Source organism: Epinephelus fuscoguttatus, linkage group LG8 (genome assembly GCF_011397635.1).
Source record: "Epinephelus fuscoguttatus linkage group LG8, E.fuscoguttatus.final_Chr_v1".
Lineage (NCBI taxonomy): Eukaryota > Metazoa > Chordata > Actinopteri > Perciformes > Serranidae > Epinephelus > Epinephelus fuscoguttatus.
In genome coordinates this window covers 17127381-17154503 of record NC_064759.1, presented here as the reverse complement: position 1 = coordinate 17154503, position 27123 = coordinate 17127381, and the positions used below count along the sequence as shown (strand labels likewise).

Here is a 27123-nt window from a genome sequence, read left to right as displayed (position 1 = left end):
TAAATGTGTTAGTACTGACATACTGCTGTGGTATTGGTGATACCACAAGCAACATGGAGGTAAGTGTACAGGGGATGTTTGGTTGGGCAATTTAGATTAGGCAAAACATAAACATGAATTAATGTGTGACATCACCAATAAAAAAAGCCTCTAGTGTTTCTAGTTTCTTGTGGTAAATTAAGCTTTTATAGATATTTTTGTATTGTTCTGGTTTGTATGCTGCATAAAAACAGTTTTCTAGTTGGAGCCGCGCCTCGTTTTCAAACTGTATGGTTTGACTAAAATGAACAATGACAGCAATATAGTCCACGATGAGCAGCGCTAAAATCAACCTGTGTAGTTGTCCCTCCATTGTGACATTAGAAAGTGTCACATTTATCTTGCAAGTGTACTCTTCTTCAATGTTTTTTTATTTCCTGGATTTTTCCCACATGGAAATTCTGACCAATCAAGAGCAGCTTTCTCACGCAGGCATTTCTTCTGGTCCAGAAATCCAGAATTGAATTTAAAATCCTACTGTTAACTTCTAAAGCTCTAAATGGTCAAGCTCCGTCATATCTTAGAGAGCTCATAGTGCCATATTATCCCACCAGAACACTGCGCTCTGAGAACGCAGGGTTACTCATGGTCCCTAAAGTCTCCAAAAGTAGATCAGGAGCCAGAGCCTTCAGCTATCAGGCTCCTCTCCTGTGGAATCATCTTCCTGTTACGGTCCGGGAGGCAGACACCATCTCCACATTTAAGACTAGACTTAAGACTTTCCTCTTTGATAAAGCTTATAGTTAGGGCTGGCTCAGGCTTGCCTTGTACCAGCCCCTAGTTAGGCTGACTTAGGCCTAGTCTGCCGGAGGACCCCCCTATAATACACCGGGCACCTTCTCTCCTTCTCTCTCTCTCATATTCTATTACTGCATCTTGCTAACTCGGCCATTCTGGATGTCACTAACTCGGCTTCTTTTCCGGAGCCTTTGTGCTCCACTGTCTCTCAGATTCACTCATATCGCAGCGGTGCCTGGACAGCATGACGTGTGTGGTTGTGCTGCTGCCGTGGTCCTGCCAGATGCCTCCTGCTGCTGCTGGCATCATTAGTCATTAGTCATACTTCTACTGTTATTATACACATATGACTATTGTCACACATGTATACTGCCAGATATTAATACATACTTTCAACATATTGTACCACAGTAGCCAGAACTATAACTATAATATTATTACTTTCAACAATGTTGTTGTAAGCTACTGTCATTACCTCTCTCTCTCTCTCTCTCTCTCTAAATATTGTCATTTATTTATTAAGAGATTTTAGACCACAAAAGAAAAACTATCTTAATTTACTGCTTTCGCTCATTCACACCTTCCTATAATCTTAGTGCTTTGTTATTTGAGTAGATTGTGTTGCTGTGATGACGTCAGGTTGGCACAGCAACATATTTATTCACCTTGAACTTTGAATTTATTGCAGTAATTGAAATGCAGTGACATTTAGGGGTAATGGTTGTAATTTTGCTTCCTCCCCCTTCATGTTTTTTATTTCTAGATTAACTTTTCTCCACGTATGTTCTTTTGAATTCATGATTAGTTCCATTAAAATGTGCTTTTCTTATTTCCTCTTTGGGTGTTACAAAGAGAATCCTCTGAGGAATTGTGTGTTGGCTTGTTGAGAATGAATAATTTTAACATTAGCTGATTTCAGCAAATGAATTGATTTGTGGCACATTTTAAATAGCTTTCTAATCTTTGGGCTTGGGGGGGGGAGGGTGTCAAGTATTTCCAAATCAAAAGGCTCAAGTTCAGGCGAAGTGACAAGTCAATGCAATTAAAGTCCAAGTTGTGTTGCAAGCCTTTTTTGATTCTGTCAGGTCTAAAGTCAACAAATTTGTGAGTGGAGTCTACCTCGAGTCTAAGTCATGTGAGTTGAGTCCACACCTCTGGTTTCCTCTATGATTTAAGTGGAACTACAGAGAGACCCATTGTTATGCTTATTTTTCCATGCTAGCGTTTTGGATATTGTGGCAGCAGACCTCCCCTTTGTGTTTTAATAAAGTTTAACTTTATCATGGTGGAATTTAATTATTAAGACGTGTATCTGTATTGATTTTTAAACTGCTCCTTTGGACCAACTGATAACATTAATCTTTCCATTACTGCTAGGTCATTAAAGTTCACCACTGTACTCGCCAAAAAACAAGCTCAAAGTATATCCATGTCCTGATACACACCAGTGAAAGGTGAATTAAATATAATTAAATAACCAATATTTTTCATTTTGTACGATGCAAAACATAAATCCATAATTGAATCACACAGTACACACGAGGAGTCAATCATGACACCACATCGGTGTCAAACATTATGCTCAAGCAAACAACTGAATCACATAAAGAGAAAATTTCCACTCACATGTTATGTGCACTTTGCATTAACTGTGCACAGACAAACAAAGCTGTTATATGTGAATGAAAGCAAATAGGCCAGCATTGTGCTGTGTGACCTCAGTCACGGCAATAACTGTCACAGACTGGTTGATTATTAACTGCTGTTGATTAAGTGCTTTGACGAAATAAACTCAAGTCCAAAATAGTCCCCTATAAGGATCCTTCAGATCCAGTGTGGTTGCTTTCTTGCAAACTTGAGTCAACTTGTGTGGCATTAGGAGGCTGAGGAGCTGTTCCCTTCTGTTGCAACTGGTCGTCATAGGAAGGAGGTGAGGACGCTTTAGGATGACTGTTGTTCACTTGGAGTTTGACATATTCTGATGTGTCATTCTGTGGCCCAGGCTGGACAGTCCCACTGCCTTTGTTCTTGTCAAACCTGACCTCTAAATAATGGAGCTCCTAGAAAAGAAAAAGTGAGGGGGAAAAACATTGCATTACTTTTACAGCAGTATCATATCAGTTGAAAAGATATCTGATTAATATCCTGTCTGAACTGAATTTCTTCTTCCTGGTTCAAAGTCTGACATTGAGCACTGTGGTAAACACAGGAGTCTGGTGAATGGGGGGAGGAAGCCTCTTTAAATCAGTCAGAATAAACCTGATCACAGACTTACCAATAGTATACAGTAGAAAAAGAATTTCATATTTAAAAGTTTGCAGATCACTTGCAACTGGGGCTTCCCCCTAATAGTCGACCAAATGTTAGCCAACCAGAAAGGTCATTAGTTGGCAAGATTTCATTGGTCGCTTAATCACAGAAAAAAATAAAGTTTTCATTAGCTAATAAATACTTGCAAGTAAGCCTATCTACAAACAGAGTGGGTCCTTTTTCACAGAGTTCGCCATGTTGTTTCTACAGTAGCCCAAAGCGGACAAACCAAACATTGGTTCCAGATTGGGCATTTTGCGTTTTCACGTTGGCCACTGCTAGATGCCACTAAATCCTACACACTGGTCCAGAGGTTGGTAACCTCCGACTCTGGAGCCACATGAGACTCTTTAGCCCCTCTCCAATTAATGTAGTCTTCACTTGAAATGTTAAAGACGACGAGTTTCGCCCATGGCTTCATCAGGTTTGTTGTCACATACAATGCACAGGTGCTTTTAACACGGCTGCACTGTGATCACATGCTGAGTAGACTCCTCCTTCTCCCCTTGCACAACGTTCCATCACCCTCCCCTTGATATAGAGAGATGTAGTGAATTAAACTGTCTGTTGTGGGGTGTACGTAACGCGATGTTTCTGGTTGTCTTCATGATATGGCATGTTCTCGGGTGGTGGGCATGTGTACAGAACCATATATGGAGTCTACTCAGCAAGACGCCTACATTACTTTCACAGGATAAGCAGCTTGCTCTCTTCCTGTTTTCAACACAGTCTGTCATAACAAGTGTGACTCAAAACACAGCTGAGTGTTAGCACGTGACTGGTTTCCTCAAACAAGAGTCAAAAAATGAATCAGGTTAGTTGGTTGTTTTGACATTGTAATGACAAATTGAACAATGAGGCATTCACGAGGACAGCTTCATATTCTATTCTTTATAAAGTAGCATGGTTCCTGTAATAGACAGGTGGGTATACGTATGTGTGCGCACACTGAGTGAGCGGGTGATACGAATGACGGTGACGACAGCAGAAGTGAGTAGGAAAACGGGACTACAGCCAGCAATAAAGTGGTTAACAGTAAATGTGCAGTGTAAGTAACTTTTTCTGTCAGTAGAGGCTGCCACTTCTCAAGACCAATATGGAGCTCCCATGTGTTGCTTTCCAGCTGCTGGTAGAGTGAAAGGGGTTGTGGTTAACCCCAAAGTGACTTTGGCCCTGGAGGTAAACAAATCTCCCTTGTGCTTTTTGACCACGGTCGGGGAGCTGTGACATATAACACGTAAGGGCGCATTAACTGGAGTAATCGGAGTATACAGGGCTGCATGTTCACGAGAGTATTAGTGGCATATTCATTTTCATTAGACACGTTAACAGCTTAATATTGTCTTTTTCGGAATAAAGGCAAAGACCAGAAAATTTTGTGCATGTTAATGTAGTCACTGACTGAATAGATCTGTAAGAAACATCTTTAGGAAGCCTGCTACCCTTCAGATTATCAGAGATATAACACAGTGGGTTGATCACGATATTCAAGAGTATCAACAAAATCTGCATCAACACCATCCTGGTACCTGTTACAGACAGATCATGGTCTGCAGACATTTTTCTTCCAGTTACGTCATCCATCGCTTCGCAGGTGTAGATGCCACTGTCAGAATGTTGAATGTTGTCTTTGGTGAACACAGCAGAATTGTGTATCTTTATCCCATTCAGCATCCAGGTGTAAGTGGCAAGTGGTCTGGACTCAGCAGAGCAGGTTAAAGTCAAGGTCTCTGTCAGATGTATCTGACTTGGACCTGTGATTTGAACATTTTCTGGTCCATCTGCAAAACAGATATTTGTAAAGCTCTCACAGCAGCACAAATGATAAAGAACATAAAATAAAATAAACTTTTGTGTTAGTGACCAAAAAACAGGATATTTCAGTACTACAGTGTTGTTTATATCACTCATCATTTTGAGCACTAAAAGTACAGTTTGTCACCTACAGTTGACCTCCATGGAGTATTTAGCTTCATCACTGCTGACGGGGTTGCTGACCGTACAGGAATATTCTCCACTGTCTTTTTTGGTCAGGCTCTTAAAAGACAGCACTCTGTTCTCATCGTAAAGTATTATGTTGTCAGACAGGATCAGATCTGAGCCATCCTTCATCCACTTTCTGGTAAAGACAGAGCCAGCAGCGTCACAGGTTAAGCTGACTGAGTTTCCTTCAATCGGCACGTTTGTTGACGATGTAACTGAAGCACTTGATAGTCTCTCTGTTGGGCAGAAGATCAGAACAAATATGAGAACAAGAACAAAAGTAACTGAAGTACCTAATGTAACTAAATAAAGGAAGAGGCAAACATTGTAATTACTGTTTTTCATGTCTACAATGTATCAAGTGTCTGATGGTCCACACTCAAGAGTTGTTAAAACATTTATAGATTTCAGCAATGCAACTTAAAAGTTTTTTGAGTTTGGATGTCTTTTTTTAAGTATCTCTTTGTTAAAACTAGTTTTATGCTTGACTATTATTCTTGAATCCTTTGCATATTGTGTGGCATTTGTAAACGCCTGTGACAGCGACAGTTGCTTTGTGGGAGCACTAGTTGTAGGGCGCCTGTCAGTCTCCCTCTTTTCTGTCCCCCCTCTATTAAATATGAAAGGAGGCTGAAAATCACAGGACACGTCTGTTCTGATGATACAAGTCAGCGGTCCTGAAATGTGTGTTTCTCTTCTATAATACACATTCTACATCTTGGAAGTGACGTCTTTCCACATATGGGCTTCCTTCGCCTTTCAAACGGGGCAGAGCTCCGTGGGAAACACCGGAGGGAGAAGCAGGTCCGTGGAGCTGTGCGCCAGACGAAAAAACAAGCACATTGCACCGAATGCGTGCTGCTCTGGCGTCGCTTTGGGTTGTGAGAACACATGGGTTTGTGAATGCTGACTAGATGGAGGGGGTGGAGTCTTACACGGTTTTTTTTCAAGGGGACAGCATGGGGAAAGTAATAACCGAAATCGCTGACCGTAAGATTACGTCAGTTAGAGGGTCTGAATGTCGGTTTTGGTATATTTTCGGTTAATTGCCCAGCCCTATTGTCTATATTGTTTTAATTGTTAATAGATTCAAACCTTCAGATGCTTCAGGTTTAAAACTATCTTTGTTGAACGCACGCACACACACACACACACACACACACACACACATTTATTGTTTATTCACATTTCTAAAAAAAAATATTAAATACTTAGAAACATATCACTCTCTTTGGGCGACTAGTGTCAATATCAGGTTTAGATTTTTCTAAACATTGATTTAATAAGAACTGTTACGACTGTTGTCGTAATTTATTTTGTTTGTGTGTGTTTGCTGCATGTGTTCTCTGTGCATGTTCTCTGTGTTTTCTGTATGCAAATAGGTGTGTGCCATAGCCCGGCGAGGATTGGTGAATTTGATCGGTGCTCGTTCCTGATTGGCTGCCGCCAAGGGCGTTCAGGTTTTTAAAGGACAAAGATGGCAGTTGCTTCGAGCTAGCAGGCAGACGTCACCTTCCTCCTCTCCCAACCGGCCACACATATTATTGTTGCAGTAAATCATTATTGTGTTAAAGACTGTTAAATCGTAGGGGTGGACCGCCAGTTTTGTTACTTACCCTTTTTCTCCTGTTCATTTAGTTAGGGAGGTAAGCTTTTTGTCATTTGTTTTTTTATTGTTCGGTTAGGTTATTTACTTACTTACTCCCTGAGCAGGATTGTTTTTGTTTGTTATTTTGGCCTTAGTCCACCCTGAAGTTACTATTTCAGTTAATTCTGTTATTTAAATATTGTAAATAAATTCGCACTATTGATCGTTCCATACGTCTTTTTCGTTGTGGCTACTTGGGACTTGGGGAAGATGGGGGCCTTTCATGTTGTGTCCCAGACACCCCTAGACTGGGCATAACAGAATCCTGCAAAGTGAAAGGTGTTTTGTAGGAACACAGAGCTACCTTTAAGCTTTTCTATCAATGTATTTGAGCTGTTAGCTTCTTTAGGTAATGGCTTCAGCTTCTGTATTGGCTATATTTGCCAGTTGCACTGATTAGAATACACATGTTATCTGTACAAATTATGCATGTGCCATCTTCTGAGAAATATCACTTCTATATCCACTAAACCTCTTCATTCTAACTTACCCAGTACAGAGACAACTGTCCGCTGAGATGTTTCATATCTCAGAGTTATTAAAGTCCTGACAGCTGTAGTTCCCACTTTGACTCATCTAAATGTTCATCAGTCTGAGCTCTGGTCCAGTACCAGACAGCAGGTCTCTATTCAGAAACCAGTCAAATAGGGCAGGAGGTCTGGAGACAGCTGAGCAAATCAGGCTGATGTCTGACCCTTCTACATAATATTCTTGTGATTTTGCCAAATTAATGTTTTCAGGTTCATCTACATTGTGCAGCATGTTGAAAGTAAAAAAAAAAAAAAATCACCAAAAAGTAATCTTAGCAACTTGCAGAAAATGCTAGATTACTGAATGACAATTTCATTATCAGTCACCCCAAAACAAATCTGAGATATGAAACGCCATAAAGTCTGTGCTAAATTAGATTACTGTAAAGATACTGCACTTACAACAAATAATGTGCATTTAAATGGTGATTGTATTTAACTATCATTATCCCTTTGTTGTAGTTACTTGCCACAACGTTTGCTATGCTACTGGCCACTCCAGGAGATATTATTTGTACTATTTAAATATTTTTCACACTGAGCCTCAGTTGTCTCTGTACATGCAAAAACTGCAGTTGTGCCTGAACTTTTTTCTTGCCTCTATACAACACTGGTACTTCAATTTATGTGTGTGGTTATCAAATAACAACAAAGACTAAAGTTAATTGGCATGTTTAATCTTTCACCCACATCCTCAAATGCCACCCATTCAAATCCTTGCTTGTGCTTCAGCTCATAAACTTTGTCTTTACCTGCCTCTATTTTTTCGAAAATGCCTGATGGTACTGCACATGTGCAAATCTCAGCAGAGATGAGAAGGAAGCTGTTTAATTTATTTTTTACCACTTGTGCAATCAGGCAACTGAGATGTTAGTTACCAGCCTGAGGTGGAATTTTACTTGCCCCAGGAAATCACACAATCCTTATTGTTGAGCCCTGAAATGTTTTTACAGCAAGAATGCTTCTTTTCGTTTCACAAATATTTAGTACAACAGTTTTGTATTTAAGAGGTTTTTTTTCTGATACTATCACAGGTCTCACCTTTTCTATCCATATTTTTTTGCAAAAAAAAAATAAAAAAAATAAAAATAAAACTTATTCAAACTCACTCAGTACAGAGATGGTGGCAGGTGGAGATGATTCATATCTCAGAGTTTTGCTGTTAAAGGCCTGACAGCTGTAGTTCCCACTGTGACTCATTTGAATGTTCATCAGTTTGAGCTCTGGTCCAGTATCAGACAGCAGGACTCCATTCAGAAGCCATATAAATTGGGCAGCAGGTTTGGAGTCAGCGGAGCACATCAGGTCGATGTTTGACCCTTCTGCATGGTATTCTTTTAACGGAGACATTGTCAAAGTAATATTGTGTGGGCCGTCTGATTGTAGGGATAAAATGACAGCAAAATAAGGTCAACAAAATGTAATGAAAAATGAAAATGACTCATTATGAGTAGGAGATATTGTTAAAATAACATTTTCTGGGCCATCTGGGGGTAGAGCAAGAAAAAACGACACCAAAAAAGTTAGCATGCACAACAGCATTATCATACATCAAGTCATGAGAAAAAAAATACACCTCAGGGCAATTTAATATAACAGAACAAGCCTGCAATTAACAGTTTATGAATTAAACTGATTGTATATTGATTTAGTTCATATTGTGCTGTAGTTTATAGTAATATTGTGCTTTATTTCAGTGGGTCAGAATATGTGTTTAATAGTTTGCACAGCTAATGGGGAACCACAATAAGAAATAATCTAGACTCTTTCACTCTGTTTGCAAACAGATGTCATCAGATAAAGAACTGGATATGTAGGTTAGCAACTCACAGCTGATGGAGAAGGTTATTGGATCACTGGTGCCATCACTGACAGGATTGGACACATGACACCTGAACGGTCCCTGGTCGTAGCGGGTCACGTCTAATATAGTGAGAATGGTGCCTCCATCAGTGAGTTGAACTCTGTCACTGGCTGTAACCTCATAGCTGCCGTTCAGCCAGAGGAAAGACAGAGAGGATCCAGAGGCAGAGCAGGACAGATGGACAGAGCTGCTGAACTCCACCAAGTCTGTGCTGCTGGCTGTTGCCATTACACTGGAAACTGGCTCTGTGGGTGAAAAGAACATTTATATTTGCCACCACATGACAGAGTCACAGTATTGGGAAACACTGAATTTAAAGTTTACATTAGCTCCTGCCACTACACACTAAAATTATCACCCAGCAGCTGTATGCCTCTGCGCACTGGTCAAGTTTCTATTATAGTTTACATCCATGTCTGTGAAAAAAAAAAAAGATTTTTCACATACATTTTCCCCCAAAAGCACATTATATCTACACAATAGCATTATGATGTCACAGTGAAGCTAACCTTTGACCTTTAGAATCTAAAATGTTATCACTTAATTTTTTATCCTATGAGACATCTGTGTGAAGTTTTGTTATCACTAGCATGAGAATTATTGAGTTACGGCCAAAAACATATTTTGTGAGGTCACACTGACTTTGACCTTCAACCATAAGATTGTAATGAGTTTATTCTTTGGTCCAAGTGGACATTTGTGTCAAATTTTAAGAAATTCCCATAAGGCGTTCTTAAGATATTGTGTTTATGAGAATGAGACAGATAAGGTCACAGTGACCTTGACCTTTGACAAACAAAATCTAATCACTTCTTGCTTGAGCACACTAGTAACCTGCTGGAGGTCATTATGTAGGGTGCCAATTGTGGGCCTGCCAATGCTGGTGTTCTGTGGTGAATGCTGCACGGTGCTGGGCTGTGAACACAGGTCCCACTTGAGGACATTGTGCCCTCATGCCACCCGCATGGAGTCTGTTTCTGACAGTTTGGACAGAAACATGCACACCAGTAGCCTGCTGGAAGTAATTTTGTAGAGCTCTGACAGTGCTTCTCCTGTTCCTCCTCAAACAAAGGAGCAGATACCGGTCCTGCTGCTGGGTTGATGCCCTTCTACGGCCCTGTCCATCTCTCCTTAGGTAACAGCCAGTCTCCTGGTATCTCCTCCATGCTCTTGAGACTGTGCTGGGAGACACAGCAAACCTTTTTGCGATCACAGGGATGGATGCGCCATCCTGTAGGAGCTGGACTACCTGTGCAGCCTGATTGGGCTGCAGGTACCGCCTCATGCTACCAGTAGTGACAAGGACACTAGCAGAACACAAAACTAGAGGAGAATCAGTCAGGAAGGATAAGGAGAGAGCAACTGTCTGTGACCACCACATGTAAAACCATTCCCTGTTTGAGGGTTGTCTTGCTTTTGCCTCTCCATTGTACCTGCTGTCACTTTCACTTGCACCAAAGCAGGTGAAACTGATTCACAATCACTCGTGCTTCCTAAATTGACAGATTGATATCAAGTGACTTGGTGTTAAAATGTGACCACCACCTTCTCTTGATTTTTTTAATCGTGTAGTAAGTGGAGACCTTACGGTAAATAGTAGGTGGGGCTACTGCAACTTTTTGGACGCCAACTGCCATTTAAAATCAAAGAAGAAGAGGAAAAAAGAGGAAATCATCCCCCAATTTACATACTCAAGTACTTTGAGAGTGAAAGTTTATTCTTAACCTTGAAAATAGTAGTTTGACAAAAGAGAAATGTTCACTGAAGGTTCATTTACTTGCTTTTCCCAGGCTTTTCACTACTTGTTTATCTTTGTTCGAGAGGTGGGACCAAGTCATTGCTTCGCAAGTCTCACGTCTTTGCACCCAAGTCTCAAATCAAGTCCTAAATTAAGATAAGAATGTTCTGAGTCAAGTCCAAAGTCAGGGTTGACCAATGTCCCAAGTCCTTGCGAGTCCTAACAAGTAATAATTTGCTCATAATGGCATAATGCTCCATTTTAGAAACAAATGAGACCGAACCAGATCATAAAAAGTGCTGACATTTCACTTTCTTAGCATGTAAATCAGTACCACAACACAATAAAATTTGTATTTTTCTGTACCTAACTCATCATGTGTTGTAAAAATGTCCTTAGCTTTCTTTTCCTAAGAGAAGTTCCCAAGAAGTACAATAGATCAAAAGGCTCAAGTCCAAGTGAATTCACGAATCATTGGTATTAATGTCCTATTCTTTTTGATTTTGTCGAGTCTAAAGATATCAAATTTGTGACTCTGACTATGTAATTATTATTATGTTATGTGATAATAATGGTAATAGTAATCGCAGTTGTTATTTTTGTAGCTGTTTCTGGTCTCAGTATAGATCTTATTTGAAACCAATGAACACCTAAACACAATTATTTAAACTCAAACGTCTTTTCCTTGTTGAAATGCTACGTGTGTTCTCTTGTCAACACTGAAATACATGCATTTGAAATATTGTCTCACCATATACATTCAGCCTTGTGTTCCCTGTCTTAAATTCTTCTCCAAGTGGAAAAATGACAACGCTATATTCTCCGCTGTCATGTAGAGCCACATTTCTGAGCTCAAGAGACGCAGTAGACATGAAGAGGGTGATCCTGCCTTCATACTCTGGTGCAGTTATATTCAAACCACTAAAAGTGATTATGTTTTTTTCACCAAATGTCCAGCCCACGACTGGAAATGGTTTCTCTGGTGGAGTCAGTGTTGTGGTGAACATCACCGTCTGTCCCACAGCTGCATTCAGAACATCAGGCAACACACCAGCGCCTTTGGTTAAACCTGGAGGGGGCAGTTACAGGTCTGAGAACGCTACAGTAAGTTGAGTACATTGCAAAATGGGCCACTTAGAAAGAGAAAGAAACCCCCCCAAATCATCTTTTCCATAATGCCTTACTAAGGTTGTCTATCTATTAAAAACAGATAAGCAATCAAAAAAACTTAGAGTGATTGTCAATCATATGTGTTTGAATAGAGGACCTTTTCGGACATCATCTTTTTTTAAAATCAAATTATGGACATCAAATCTAACAAAGTGACCCAGTTAGCAAGAGATCCTTGAGTTCATTATCAAACCAACACACACAAAGCAGCTTCATCTAACATGATTTTGATTCATACTGTTTTAGTAAAACTACTTTTTTTTATTTACATAAAAAAGTAATTTCCCAATCACCAAAACCACATGCAGTACAGCTTACTATAATTAATTGCAGCAATTAAATTGCCTTTACCAGTTAGACTATGATCTGTTATCCATGCTGCTACTGAGTCACAAAAGCATGGTTAGCAGACCTCAAGATCAGTTGCTAAACTTCTGTCCAACATCTTCTCAACAATGTGACAATTTTTAAAATACAGAAAATGTATTTCAAACACTGACAGCAAAGACAGTAAAATGTATAAAATCATGATTCTTACCTGTAAAAGCCGCAGAGACAATACAAAGTAAAGTTAAAATATCCATTGATCGATCGTTGTGAGATGTGAACAGCTGAGGAAAGTTGAACCATCAAAGGATTGACTGTCCAAATAAATGTGAGCGTCCGGCAGCTCCAATTTTATGAGTGACTATGTTGCATAATGAGACAAACCCACTGAAGATGCAGTCATCCCCTAAAGCTGCAAGATGTCGCCCTCCAGTGGTGCAAATGTGTTTGTACTGACATACTGCTGTGGTATTGGTGCTTCCGGAAGCAACATGGGGGTTGGTAAACAGAGTATGTTTGGTTAGGCTATTTATATTAGGCAAAACATAAACATGAATTAATATGTGACATCAGAAATAAACAAGCCTCTAGTGTTTCTAGTTTCTTGTGATAAATTAAGCTTTTATAGATCTTTTTGTATTGTTTTGGTTTGGATGCTTGGTTTTTATGTTTAAAGAGAAAAAATTTAACTCTCAATTTACAGGCAATACATAATCAAACTGCTGTTGAGATATTTTAGGCTGGATCAATATAATGGACAGATTAAAATGCCAGAGAGCCTGCAGTATAATTACAAGATGACACACATAGAATATAACTTTATCACATGCAGTGCAGGATACTGTGTTAATACATGACTTAACCCCTGAATATTTAGTCGTGTCAAACTGTGCTGATTGTTGTTATATGTACATGATATAAACAAGAAGTCCTTTGTTATTAATAATAAATGATTTTGATTGCTTGGTGATCAAAGTTTAGTATGTTCATGGTTAATGATTGACGAAAATAGTGCAGGTGATTTACCTGTCAGAGGTTCCTTGTACTTACTTCATATCACCAAGGATAAAGCACTGTGAGCCGTCACTTCTCCGATATCTGATGATACTGTGAAAGAAATGGAAACAACTGTGATACACTTCATCCTTCTTGGAGTCATCTCAGGTGAGCTCTTAACAAATGACAGCAGATAAAAGTAGTTTATTCAGTTATTTATCAAAATGTAATGATTGATGCTTAACATTGTCAGAGCTTGAGAGAGCTTTGAGAGACAGCTGCAAATGGGCAGTTCAGTTTCTTTTCCGCAAACGATGGTATTAACTTCTCATCTGTAGTAATATGAGTGCACAGACATATAAGTTTAGTCAGTAGATTCTGTAAATGGAAATGTCCCGGTTAGCTGGGAATTTGTTGGACAGTGAAAATTGCCACTTGACAAAAATACCTAATAACCCAATTCAGCACTGACAAAAAGCCATTCACAACAGAATGTAATACATGTAGCATAGTGTTATACTGTATTCTCCTCTCAGACTTTTTTGTATCATGGAGCTATTTTGTTTGATGAATATGTAAAAAATATGTTAGTCTTTTCCTCACTCAGACAAATGGAGCTCAGAACTTCCTTTTCACAGAGTCTGTGTTGGCCACACAGTTTTTTTTAAGTAGGCTAATATATGAACAAGGGAAAATACACTGTACAAACCACTTGTGCCAACAGAGGCCTCTAAACCCCACACACTGAACCTTTTATGTTTAACTCTGCATTTGTACTCAAGATTCATCTGCAGTTGCTTGTACAGCACAAGTTGAGGCATGCAACTATAACTAATACATAAATTAAGGAGAAGGTAGTTACACAATCACCATGTAAATTCAAGTGATTGATAATGAAATTGCCATTCAGTCTGATCGTAGCCTGAAAAGAAGTTGAACTCTTGTGTATATTAGGCGAATGTGGTTGTGGCTAACTGGGAAAGATAAAACTGTGAGGTCAGCACTGGTTAAACATTGCAAGCGCTAAGCAACAGTTGAAATAAGATATGAAACAAAGCTGAGGTCATCCTAGCTCGTCCATGATCTGTGCTGTCACCGAAAAATTATTGTAGAGTAATCTGCTGACACTTGTGACACATACTCCATGGCCTCACCATTCTTGGTAACATGTACAAATGAAATATCATCAATAATAATGTAAAGTATTGGGGAAAAAAGTCCAACTCACATGCAAACCTTTAACTTCAAGCTCCAAATGAGGTTTAGGTTTGTCAGAGAGAGCAGGTTTTTTTTATTGTCTACTGCAGTTTTATGTTTTGAGAAGTTTCCAAATCAAGATTTTATCTTGATTTCATCTTCTGTTGTGTCTTCTGTGCTGTGCTGCAATTTGTTCTCTATTACAGTCATTGTTTTCTGATGTTCTTACTCTTGTTTGCTTCTGTATTGATCCATTTTGATATTTTGTGCCTGTTCAGTCCTTTGGTGAACTGCAGTTGTTTTAAATGTGCTCTATGAATAAAGTCTAACTTGATTTGTTGACTTGAATTAATTTCAGCATATCATCATAGGAAGCCATTTTGCAGTGTCCTCATTGTAGTCCCTCTCAGACCTGAACTGTCTCCTCAGGTTTAACCAAAGGAGCTGGTGTGTTGCCTGATGTTCTAAATAAAGCTGTGGGAGAGACGGTGATTTTCACCACAACACTGACTCCACCACAGAAACCATTTCTAGCAGTGGGCTGGACATTTGATGGAAAACCTATAATCACTTTCAGTGGTGTAAGCTCAACTGCACCAGAGTATGAAGGCAGGATCACCCTCTTCCTGTCTACTGGATCTCTGGAGCTCAGAAATGTGGCTCTAAATGACAGTGGGGTATACATAGTTTACATTTTTCCATCTGGAGAGCCACAGAAGACAGGTGAAACGAGACTGAACGTAGATGGTGAGACAACATTTTACATGTATCTATTTCAGTGCTGAATGGAAATTATGCAGAGCAACTGAACAAGAAACAGACATTGTTTCAGTTCAAATAATTGTGTTGAGGTGTTCAGTGGTATTATATAAGATAAGACCAACATTCATGTTATTCATGTTCTTCTTATTATTAAATAGGAAAAACATGCAAAAAAAAATCTGAGTGGTTGAAGCAAAAAGTAAGTGTACCTTAAATTAACGTTTCTTTTTTTCCCCTCAAACTAGTATTTCCAAGGTCAAAAATAATATTTCATGCTTAAATGGCTTCACTATGTAAATATTCATATTCTCATAATGAAATTTTTTTTAAAGCCTCCAAGTCTTTCAATAACTGCATCATAACTGAGATATGAATAATTTGACATGGCCTCTGATGATGATGAGCAATATGCCCATTGGTAATTAAGTTTAAGAAAACATATCATGGAAACACTGAGTTTCTTTAGACACACCTGTATAGACTGTATTACTTTAGCTCTTGTTAAGACCGTATCAGAGAGGCACTACTTTAACTAAGTCATACTTTTTCATTGTGGTTAATTGGACATTACATTGCTCATTCATATTAAAAAAAAACACCACCAAAAAGTAGTGCCTGAAGTTACCTTCTAATGTGGAACGTATTTTCTATAAGCCCCAAATAGCCTTTTTGATTCTCACTGATGAGTTAGAAAATCCTCAACATCTCATGACAAACAGATTCATTCTCAGCCACAGCAGTGTCAGTCACTACTGTACCTCTGTCATGTGGTGGCAAATAAAAAATAATTTTGTTTTTCACCCACAGAGCCAGTTTCCAATGTAATAGCAAAAGCCAGCAGCACAGACTTGGTGGAATTCAACAGCTCTGTCCGTCTGTCCTGCTCCTCCTCTGGATCCTCTCTGTCTTTCCTCTGGCTGAACGGCAGCTCTGAGGTTACAGCCAGCGACAGAGTTCAGCTCACTGATGGAGGCGCCAATCTCACTATATTAGACGTGACCCGCTACGACCAGGGACCATTTAAGTGTCATGTGTCCAATCCTGTCAGTAATGGCAACAGTAATTCAATAACCTTCAACATCAGCTGTGAGTTAACCTACATGTTCAGTTCTTTATCTGATGACATCTGTATGCAAACAGAGACAAAGAGTTTAGATTATTTTCACAGCTTTGTGAGGACTGGTTTTCCTTCCCTCACGGGTTGCACTACATTCTAGAAATGAATTTCTTCAACTTGACTCCAGTACTAACTACAGCACTTTATCAACTTAAACAGTTTCATTTAGAAAGTGTTTATTGGGTTAAGGTTAGGGTTATTTCTTTTTTTCGACGACGACATCCGTTGTGCATTGTAATCAGCTATAATGCCTCATAATGAGTCATTTTTATTTTTCATTACATTTCATCGACCTTTTTTTGCTGTCATTTTATCCCTACAATCAGACGGCCCACACAATGTTATTTTGACAATATCTCCGTCACAAGAATACCATGCAGAAGGGTCAAACATCGACCTGATGTGCTCAGCTGACTCCAAACCTGCTGCCCAATTTATATGGCTTCTGAATGGAAGCCTGCTGTCTGATACTGGACCAGAGCTCAGACTGATGAACATTCAGCAGAGTCACAGTGGGAACTACAGCTGTCAGGCCTTTAACAGCAAAACTCTGAGATATGAATCATCTCCACCTGCCACCATCTCTGTACTAAGTGAGTTTGAATAATAGGTTTTGTGAAAAGTTAGTTAAAAAACGTTCTTATATAAACATTTGTGAACAAAATGAAACAATACTTACGTGAATACACTTGCATAAATTTGCACTCAAGATTCGTTTGCAACAACTTTGAGGCTATGTTTGCCTCTTACAAAGATGAACTGTTCTGAATTCAAGCCCCAGCAGCTTCACTCCTTTTGTTCCTGTTCTCCTATTTTTCTTGATCTTTTGCCCAACAGAGATAATATCAGGTGCTTCAGTTAAGCCGTCAACAAACGTGCCAATTGAAGGAAACTCAGTCAACTTAACCTGTGACGCTGCTGGCTCTGTCTTTACCAGAAAGTGGATGAAGGATGGCTCAGATCTGATCCTGTCTGACATCATAATACTTTACGATGAGAACAGAGTGCTGTCTTTTAAGAGCCTGACCAAAAAAGACAGTGGAGAATATTCCTGTACAGTCAGCAACCCCGTCAGCAGTGATGAAGCTAAATACTCCATGGAGGTCAACTGTAGGTGACAAACTGTATATGTACTGTTCAAAATGATGAGTGACATAAACAACACTGTAGTGCTGAAATGTTTTGGTTGTAGGTCTGTAAAACAGCAGTTTAGTTTAATTTTATAATCTTTATCATTTGTGCTGCTGTGAGAGCTTTACAAATATCTGTTTTTCAGATGGACCAGAAAATGTTCAAATCACAGGTCCAAGTGAGATACAGCTGAATGAGAACTTGACTTTAACCTGCTCTGCTGAGTCCAGACCACTTGCCACTTACACCTGGATACTGAATGGGACAAAGATACACAATTCTGCTGTGTTCACTAAAGACAACATTCAACATTCTGACAGTGGCATCTACACCTGCGAAGCGATGAATGACATAACTGGAAGAAAACTGTCTGCAGACCATGGACTGTCTGTAACAGGTACCAGGATGGTGCTGATTGCACATTTTGTTGATACTTCAATATTGTGATCAACCCACTGTGTTATACCTCTGATAATCTGAAGGTTTATTGCAGATCCATTGCTTCAACTAAATGTAACAGATTTATTTTAAGCTGATGAGACAACAGTGGCTAGAAATGCAAAACTCTAATTAGCTGCCCTTAAAGATACTCTTCCAAAGTTTAGCATTGCAGTTCTACACTTTACAGACTCATGACGGAAAGTATCAATAATTAATGCAGCAGAACCAGAAATATGTCATTGTTAGGGTTGCAAATTGTGAGCATTTTCCTAAATTGATTATTGGTAAAAAAAAAAATAATGATCAATTAATAATCATGATTTTCAAAAAAACATAAAAACTTTGCTCATGCCAAACACCAAATGTGTATTTCTACAATCAAAGCTCACAGAAACATATTGCATACTCCAACAATTTATCAGTTACATTTCACACATTTGTTCAAATTCTTAATGACCAATTAATCAATCGTCATAATTGTTATCATCTCTTGTCCTTGTAAAACCTTTTTGCCTGTATTACATTAGCAGATCACTGAACTTTTATTAGTCAGGGCCAGGGCCATAAATTATGCAAGACTATTCATCCAACATAATGTTGTCTACTGTATATAATCATGTGGTTGTGGTGGTACTGCATGTACATAGAAATATTCTGCATTCACCATGACAAAAACTTATTTTATCACTTGTGATTGTGTTTGTGAGTTTACAAAAAGCTAATATTGTGAGGCGAATTACTAATGTTTGTTTTTGTTCTGTTTAGTTTCAGATGGACCACCTGGAGGTCTTTCACCTGGCGCCATTGCTGGAATAGTTATCTCAGTTTTAGTGGTTGTTTCTGTAGCAGCTGTTGGAGGATACTTTATTTGTAAAAATAAGTAAGTCTCCCTTTTTTAAACCATGTATTAATGGCTGACTGACTTTTAACACTAACCTTACTTTAAAATTCTTGTAATTCCAGCAGATGCCGCACAGCACATTTTAGAAGCGTCCAAGAAATATACGTCTTATTTTGATGAAGCTGAGTTAGATAGTTCTCCTGCTAACATGCACTGTATGTGAAATATAGACAGGCAAATAATACAATTATGAGGATGACTGTATTTTTGATAACTAAACACAGCCACAAATCTATGATCCATGTTGTTCATAACTGGACGCTAACACTATTAACTTTGTCTGTAGACTACAGCACAACAATGCAGGACATACTGTAACAACAATAAACACGAATAAAACCGACAAAATTTAAATGCCAACTGACCTACTTATGGTAGAAGCATAAATTTTAAGGAAAAGTCATCAAAATCGGGCAGGCCAAGTGTTCCACTTCTGAAAAACAGCTACGGAAGCCAGTACGCAGTGCAGCTGTACCCGGTAATATTAGCAGTGAAGATAAGAAATAATGGGGATTATTCATCTCATACTGTACGTGCCTGACTTTAGTGCATCGTAACATATCAGGAATGTAATTTATCTGCAGATGTTCTGGTTCAAAATGAGACCAAACTTTTCTATAGCTATGTTTATCCCCTCCAAGCATAAGCCTGAAATTATTAATATATCATTCACTTAATAGACAGTGAATCAACCTGTTGATTAATTAACACTTGTTCTTAAAAATAACTGGTGCAAGATCTTATTTTGTATTCTTACTGCATCAGGGTTAGGGTTAGTGCATTAACTGTCAGTTAATAATCTTATTAGAGTTTATAAATTTATTTTCTTTTTGTTTTGTTTTTTAAATAAAATACTACCCAAATATACCCAAACATTACATAAGTAAGAGTTTGAATTTTTGATTGCATCTGTTTCATGGCCACATTTGAACAATTCTTTGTTTCTGATATTTAGAATCAAAAACAAAGCTCCACCACCTTCTGATAATAAAGGTCAGTATTCACCTGATGTAACTCCATCCTACACTTAGACTATTATATACTGTATATTACAACATAGACAGGATGAATAAACTGCAACTATGCAAATGTACAAATGAATAATCAAACTTAACAAAACTTTTCTTTTTGCCTAGACAAAGAAGAACAGGTGTATGAGAACACTTCAGTGGTGTATGAGAACGCTTCAATGGTGTATGAGAACATATAAACTCAGTAATCTTTCCCTTTAAAGGTGAGTTTCAAACTAATTGATTTAGGTAAAAGGGATAAATGTATTTTGGAGGGAGAGGCACTGAGTTGTTTTTTTTTTTTAGAAATATTTTCTTAATATATCTGAGGATTTATGTTACTGACCTCTCATTACATCATACAGTTGATCAAAGCAGTGACTTTACCCTCTTTTTCAATTCTTGTCCAGCATATGATCAGAAAATGAGCAAAACAGAAACATCATAACCAGCCTGAGGAAAAGAAAATGCTAATGTATGTCAATGTTATTCTTTTTATTGTTATGAATGTATTTTTTTTCTATCGGGAAACATTTGTCATTTATTCATCCATTACAGAGAAAAAATTCATTTCATTTCTGTCGAATGCAATTCCGATTTACTCCGCTTTTAGGAGGTAGCTTACAGTAGGTTTATCAGAGCTGTATTGCTTAAAACTTCTCCTGGAAATTGAGTTTATGAATTGAAAAGGCTAAAATAGAATCACAAGCTTGACAGGGCTGCAAAGTTAAGTTGTAATTCTCTGAAGGTTTTACGCTCTGAGCCCTTTTACATTTAATGTGTAGTTAAAATGAAAATGTCTTACTTTTAAATAGCTATGCTGGCTCTTATGCACATAGACCAGTGGCGTAAATCTAGACAGTGCAGGCAGTGCGGTTGCACTGGGGCCCATGAGGTGGGGGGGCCAACAGAGAAACTGGGTAGAGAATGAGCCCTTGGAAATATTAAGACATGTATTATTTTTGTTTATTTGTAAAATAGTCAATAGCATCTATGACAAGATTATAGGCTTATTCCAACTAAACTATAATAAACTATTAAAACTGTTAAATGAAATCAATAATTTGTCATTTTCTTTGGTATTTTTTGCGATATACAGTCATGCAATGATGACTGCTGGCTAATATGTCTGTTAATGTTATCCAGTTTCAAGTCTCTGATCATGTGTCGAGACGATTTGTGCACTACAGCGTACACTATGGGGTCCATCATAACAACCTTACGCCACTGATGTAGAGAGTCAAGTTAAAATAACTGTCTTGTTACTAAACAGTGATAAATGTGTTTACATTTTTTCATGGCATTTAAATATTGATGCAATAAAATTACTGTAATTATGTGATGTGTTTTGTGTATAACGTTTGCTTTTATTCTTCTGTTCTCCCACTGTGTCCAACCTATAAAGCTGTAAACAATGGAAACATTTTGGGTTGGAGTAAGACTTGCTGGTGATATGCAAAACAAGATACAATAAAACAACTGTAATAGTTTGGAAAAATCAAACCACAAAACACTAATTTTAGATTTCTCCTTCATGTGATTTTAACAGTGGCTGAATAGGTATCAATAGATTAAATATAGTGGTGCAATATGATGGTCAAACTCCAGCAACTGTGGAAATGAGGTTTGACAGTATCTTAATAAAGCTCCTCTCTCCTCTTATTGTTAACTTGATTTGATACATTTGACTTTTTCTCATGTCATCAAACTATAAATACAAACAATAAAGACATGTTGATGGTTAATGAAGTTGTGCCTGTGGAGTTTAATCTTGTTTGTTGACCTGACTTCATGGACAAATTAAAGCTAATCATCAGACTCTGACAGTCCTCTTTATGATTGCTGTCCCATGGCAGCTGTAATTACAGGACTCTTGTCAAAGTTCATACTGAAACTCCACCATAGTGCTGAGTCGCAAAATGCCGGAATAAATTCACTGCAGAACACTTTCATACCAAAAGCTGCAGTATGCTGCCCTCCTGTGGTGGAACTAGTTGCTCTGGCAGCCTGGTGGATAAAAGATATTGAGCAATGTGGTTGTGACGTGATTTTAACTCTTCCTGACAGTAGAACGGTGAATGAACAACAGGTCTTTTTAGCTCAAGTTAGACTGTTGGTCAGTCACATATAGGTACAGTGGTGGAAAAAGTCACATCCTAAAAAAGCCATTAAAAATTTAAAATTGATTGGTTCCATAAAAATACATGAGAAATTTTGAGTATTGGGTCATTTTGGTACCAGTAATGAAGGTCATTTTTTTTTATTAAAAGACACAATTTTTGTTGTCAATCTTCGTGTCTACATAAAGCCAGCACATTTGAAAGTTCTTCAGACACAAAAATGGCTAAAACAAGGAACCTAACGCAGGAAACATGCCTGAAGATAAAGATTCTCAGCCAGGAAGGGTACAGCTGCCGCCAGATAGCCAGGAAGTGCAGATGCAGTCCTTCAGCAGTTGGATACACTCTGCAGAAATACAGACGAACCAACAGCTTGGAAGACAAACCAAGATCTGGGTGTCCAAGGGTTTCTTCAGCAAGAAATGACCGCATCCTGATCCGCATGTGCAGGCAAAACCACTGAATGACATCACAGGAGCTTCAGCAGCAGTGGTCAAACCAAACTGGTGTCCAGTGTTCCACCCGCACTGTACGTGGCCGACTTTTAGATCATGGCTTAAGGTCCTACAAGGCTATCAAGAAGCCCCTGATCAATGAGAGACAGAGGTTAGCCCGGCGTCGTTGGGCCCAGGCACACAAGAACTGGACAGCCAGGAATTGGAAGAAGATTTTGTGGTCAGATGAGTCCAGTTTCCAGCTTTATCTTCCTCCTACTAATGTGAGGGTACGCAGAAGGCCAGGCGAAGCATTATCTCCAGCATGTACAGTACCTACTGTCAAGCATGGTGGAGGCAGTATCATGGTTTGGGGATGCATGAGTGCTGCTGGTGTTGGTCATCTCACTGTCTGTGATGGCACATTGAACTCTACCAAGTATTGTACCATTCTCGAAACCCACATGCTCCCTTCTGCACGTGCACTGTTCCGTCGAGGTAAAAACTGGATGTTTCAACAAGATAATGCCCCTTGCCACACATCCAAGGCCAGTAGAACTTGGCTGCAGGAGCACAGTATCCAGGTCTTAGAGTGGCCAGCTCAATCCCTGGACATGAGCCCCATTGAAAATCTGTGGTGGATTATCAAAAGGTCTGTTTCAAAGCATAAACCAAAGAATTTAGAAGAATTAAAAGCAGTAATTCAAGAAGAATGGGACAAGATTACCCCTCAACAGTGTGAAAGGCTCGTGGGCAACATGCCAGCCAGGATTAGAGCTCAACTACGTGCCAATGGCAGGACTACTAAATATTAATTTGATGATGTGATGGTTTATTTATTTTTTGTTCAGTTTTGAACACATTCTCTGTTATTTGTTGACTTTGATACCGACAATGTTGAGAACTGACATATTGAAACTGTCAAGAATTTAGTTTTGTTAGTTTTTCTTGTAAACAATAAACAAAAAAATATAATTTGTATTTGTTTGTATCGAATGCAGCCACACCTTTTGAAACACAAAAAAGATTTTTCCACAAATATTTCATGATAATATTTGAGATTGTGTAAAATTTTAAGGGTGTCCGAAAACTTTTTTCCACCACTGTACATGTAAAATGTTGTCTCACCATCTACTTTCAGTCTTGTATCACCTGTCTTCTCTTGTTCTCCAAGTGGAAAAATGCTAACTCCGTATACCCCACTGTCATTTAGAGCCACATTTCTGAGCTCCAGAGATCCAGTAGACATGAAGGGGGTGATCCTGCCTTCATACTCTGGTGCAGTTGAGTTTGTACCAGTGAAAATGATCACATTTAATCATTAAATGTCCAGCCCAGTGATAGGAATGGTTTCTCTGGTGGAGTCAGTGTTGTGCTGAACATCGTCTCTCCCACAGCTGCATTCAGACCATCAGGCAACACCCCAGCTCCTTTGGTTAAACCTGAGGAGACAGTTAGGCAGATCTGAGAAAGACAATAGTAAGCTAAGAACACTGCAAAATGGGCCACTTGGACAATATACTTTTTCAAAATCAGGAAGAAAACCCCCCAAATCATCTTTCCAAAAATACGTTACAAAGGTTTTGTGTTAAAAACAGATAAGAAATCAAAAAAAGTTAGGGTGATTGTCAATCATAACTGTTTGAAGTACCACTTTTGGCCATCCGCTGACTTTTAAATCACATTACAGATCAAATCTAACAAAGTGACCCAGTTAGCAAGAGATCAATGGATTCATTAACTATCAGACGGACACATGCGGTTAAGCAGCTTCATTGAACTTGATTTTGATTCATGCACTTTTGTTAACATAAAAACCAGACATTTCCAAATCGCCAAAACCACTTGCAGCACGGCTTACTATAATAAATTGCAGCAATTAAGTTGCCTTTACCAGTTAGACTACGATCTGTTGTCCATGCTGCTACTGAGTCACAAAAGCATGGTTAGCAGACCTCAAGATCATTAGCTAAACTTCTTTCCAACAACATCTCAAGAATGTTTTTTCAAGTATAAAAAATGTATTTCAAACACTGACAGCAAAGACAATAAAATGTATAAAATCATGATTCTTACCTGTAAAAGCCGCAGAGACAATACAAAATAAAGGTAAAATATCCATTGATCGATCGTTGTGAGATGTGAACAGCTGAGGAAAGTTGAACCATCAAAGTTTGACTGTCCTAATAAATGTGAGCGTCCGGCAGCTCCAATTTTATGAGTGACTATGTTGCATAATGAGACAAACCCACTGAAGATGCAGTCATACCCTAAAGCTGCAAGACGTCGCCCTCCAGTGGTGTAAATGTGTTAGTACTGACATACTGCTGTGGTATTGGTGATACCACAAGCAACATGGAGGTAAGTGTACAGGGGATGTTTGGTTGGGCAATTTAGATTAGGCAAAACATAAACATGAATTAATGTGTGACATCACAAATAAAAAAGCCTCTAGTGTTTCTAGTTTCTTGTGGTAAATTAAGCTTTTATAGATATTTTTGTATTGTTTTGGTTTGTATGCTGCATAAAAACAGTGAAAACATCCCCAACTCCTCCAGTCCGCACGTCGAAGTGTCCTTGGGCAAGACATCGAATCTTAAATTGTGTGTTATGGTGTTTAAACCTTATAAATGTATAAATGTAAATGTGTTGATGAAGTAGCCAGTGGCACCTTGTATGGTAGTTTCGCCCACCAGTGTGTGAATGTGTGAGAGAATAAGAGCTGTGCATAAATTCAGTGCATGGCATTTAAATATCCACAACAATATGACAACATCATTCCAAATACAGTGCAAGACTGGGGCTGTGGTTGAATTGTGTTTTTTGCTTAGTAAGGTTCCTTAGTGAATGACATGACCTGGAAGTATCTAAGCAGCAGCCATGATAAGAGCTAGTCAAATTTCCTAAATGCTAAGGCAAGGTGCTTCATTGGTTCTTTTCTTGTCTCTTTCATCCTTTGCAAAAACAAGGTGTGTCATGGCTCCCTAGGGCAGCAGCATTTAAAGCAACAGACCATTTGGCTGTTCATAGAAACAATCAATGTGCCTTTAATGCATTAATTTAATTTTAATCAAGTCATACCAATTGGGATTCACGTTGATAACTATGAGTGGACAGGAGGACAAGTGTGAGCAACCATTCTCAATGTGACAACCAAGGCTGTAAAGTTCGTTTGGTCAATTGTTTGGTCGTTATGCTTTTGTCCGACCACCTTTCCATTAGTTGATCAATCACTGGTGTTACTTTAAAAAGGTCATGTGTCTACCAGTGCCTTTCTTTCCCAGCTGACAAAATGCCAGCTGCTGTTGTTCAGCTGAGCAAAAAAGGAACAAATAGTCACATACTCATATTAAACAGCCACATCTAATTAAACTAGCATCATTTTGAGTCTGTTACAGCCCTAGAATAAACCAACTTGTTGAAGACTTAGGGGATTAAAGATAATACTGAGTGAACAGCTGACAGCACTGTTTGCTGCAGAATCTTTTGTGTTTTGAGTCAGGGTTGCAAGGTCCGCAGTTTCCCTGGGCAACTGGGCTACTTTCGCAATGTTGCTACGGGTGGAATTTTCTGTCTGCTGGTTGGACAGTTAGCTTTATAACTTTTGTTAGTTGTAGGGGAATGTGACAGTTATTTTTAGTCTAAAATAGGAAGAAACAGTGACAAGACGAATAAAAACAGTTGTGCACAACTGCAGCTTCATTAGAGCACTGAATAATACAGAACACTAGATGGCACTGTCTCACATGAGTTCGTCATTACCTAATGTTCCCGCCTCTTCTTGACCTGGCCTTTGTACTGACTACAGTAAATGACCTGAATTATTTTATTACTACAACAGTTTCTAGGTGTTCATGTAATTATTAAAGCAGCTTCACAGGGTAGCATCTATTCAGCTCCTGAAATGGAAACATGCTTTTTCTACTGTGATCACTGAACAGTCTGATACTGTTTAGCTTCAGGGATGTGACATTTGAATCTTGTTACATGGGAGATGTAATTTGAAGTAGAATACGTTAAAATTAAACTGAGAGGAAATATTATTATTGATGTTTTCACAACATGTCTTAGAGTATTTAAAAGTTTTTATTACATTAAAAGTTCATCATCATTTGTGATTCCCAAGGTAATACTGTCAGTTTTCAAACAGGCGGAGCCGGGACAATAGTAAACCATAAAAAGTTGGTGTGTTTTCTGTCAGCAAATATTGTCATTTATTTATTAAGAGATTTAGAGCACAAAAGAAAAACTATCTTAATTTACTGCTTTCGCTCATTCACACCTTCCTGTTATCTTAGCGCTTTGTTATTTGAGTAGATTGTGTTGCTGTGATGACGTCAGGTTGGCACAGCAACATATTTATTCACCTTGAACTTTGAATTTATTGCAGTAATTGAAATGCAGTGACATTTAGGGGTAATGGTTGTAATTTTGCTTCCTCCCCCTTCATGTTTTTTATTTCTAGATTAACTTTTCTCCACGTACAGTACAGGCCAAAAGTTTGGACACACCTTCTCATTCAATGCGTTTTCTTTATTTTCATGACTATTTACATTGTAGATTCTCACTGAAGGCATCAAAACTATGAATGAACACATGTGGAGTTATGTACTTAACAAAAAAAGGTGAAATAACTGAAAACATGTTTTATATTCTAGTTTCTTCAA

The 27123-nt window shown here is 38.5% G+C and overlaps 2 protein-coding genes across 3 annotated transcripts in view; one reads left to right on the top strand and one right to left on the bottom strand.

Moving 5' to 3' along the window:
• Positions 1–21581, top strand: part of LOC125893471 (carcinoembryonic antigen-related cell adhesion molecule 5-like) — a 57158-nt gene extending 35577 nt beyond the window's left edge. Inside the window, exons 10-18 of the mRNA XM_049584176.1 lie at positions 14970–15287; positions 16110–16388; positions 16746–17012; positions 17257–17529; positions 17696–17947; positions 18757–18871; positions 19848–19885; positions 20029–20126; positions 20313–21581. Coding sequence (XP_049440133.1) covers positions 14970–15287; positions 16110–16388; positions 16746–17012; positions 17257–17529; positions 17696–17947; positions 18757–18871; positions 19848–19885; positions 20029–20102 — 1616 coding nt within the window. The 3' untranslated portion in view covers positions 20103–20126; positions 20313–21581. The remainder of the gene's footprint in view (positions 1–14969; positions 15288–16109; positions 16389–16745; positions 17013–17256; positions 17530–17695; positions 17948–18756; positions 18872–19847; positions 19886–20028; positions 20127–20312) is intronic.
• LOC125892535 (carcinoembryonic antigen-related cell adhesion molecule 5-like) lies at positions 2216–12668 on the bottom strand. Of its 2 annotated transcripts, XM_049582512.1 has the most exons (7): positions 12559–12668; positions 11602–11919; positions 9079–9357; positions 8358–8624; positions 5034–5306; positions 4617–4868; positions 2216–2837 (listed from the first exon to the last, which is right to left on the bottom strand). In XM_049582512.1, exons 1-7 carry the CDS (start codon positions 12602–12604, stop codon positions 2809–2811), a joined length of 1464 nt encoding a protein of 487 aa, XP_049438469.1. In that variant the 5' UTR covers positions 12605–12668; the 3' UTR covers positions 2216–2808. The 2 variants fall into 2 exon arrangements, with proteins under 2 accessions (XP_049438469.1, XP_049438470.1); XM_049582513.1 differs by lacking the exon at positions 2216–2837 and having other exon boundaries at positions 4639–4868; positions 5030–5306.
• Positions 21582–27123: the final 5542 nt, after the last annotated feature.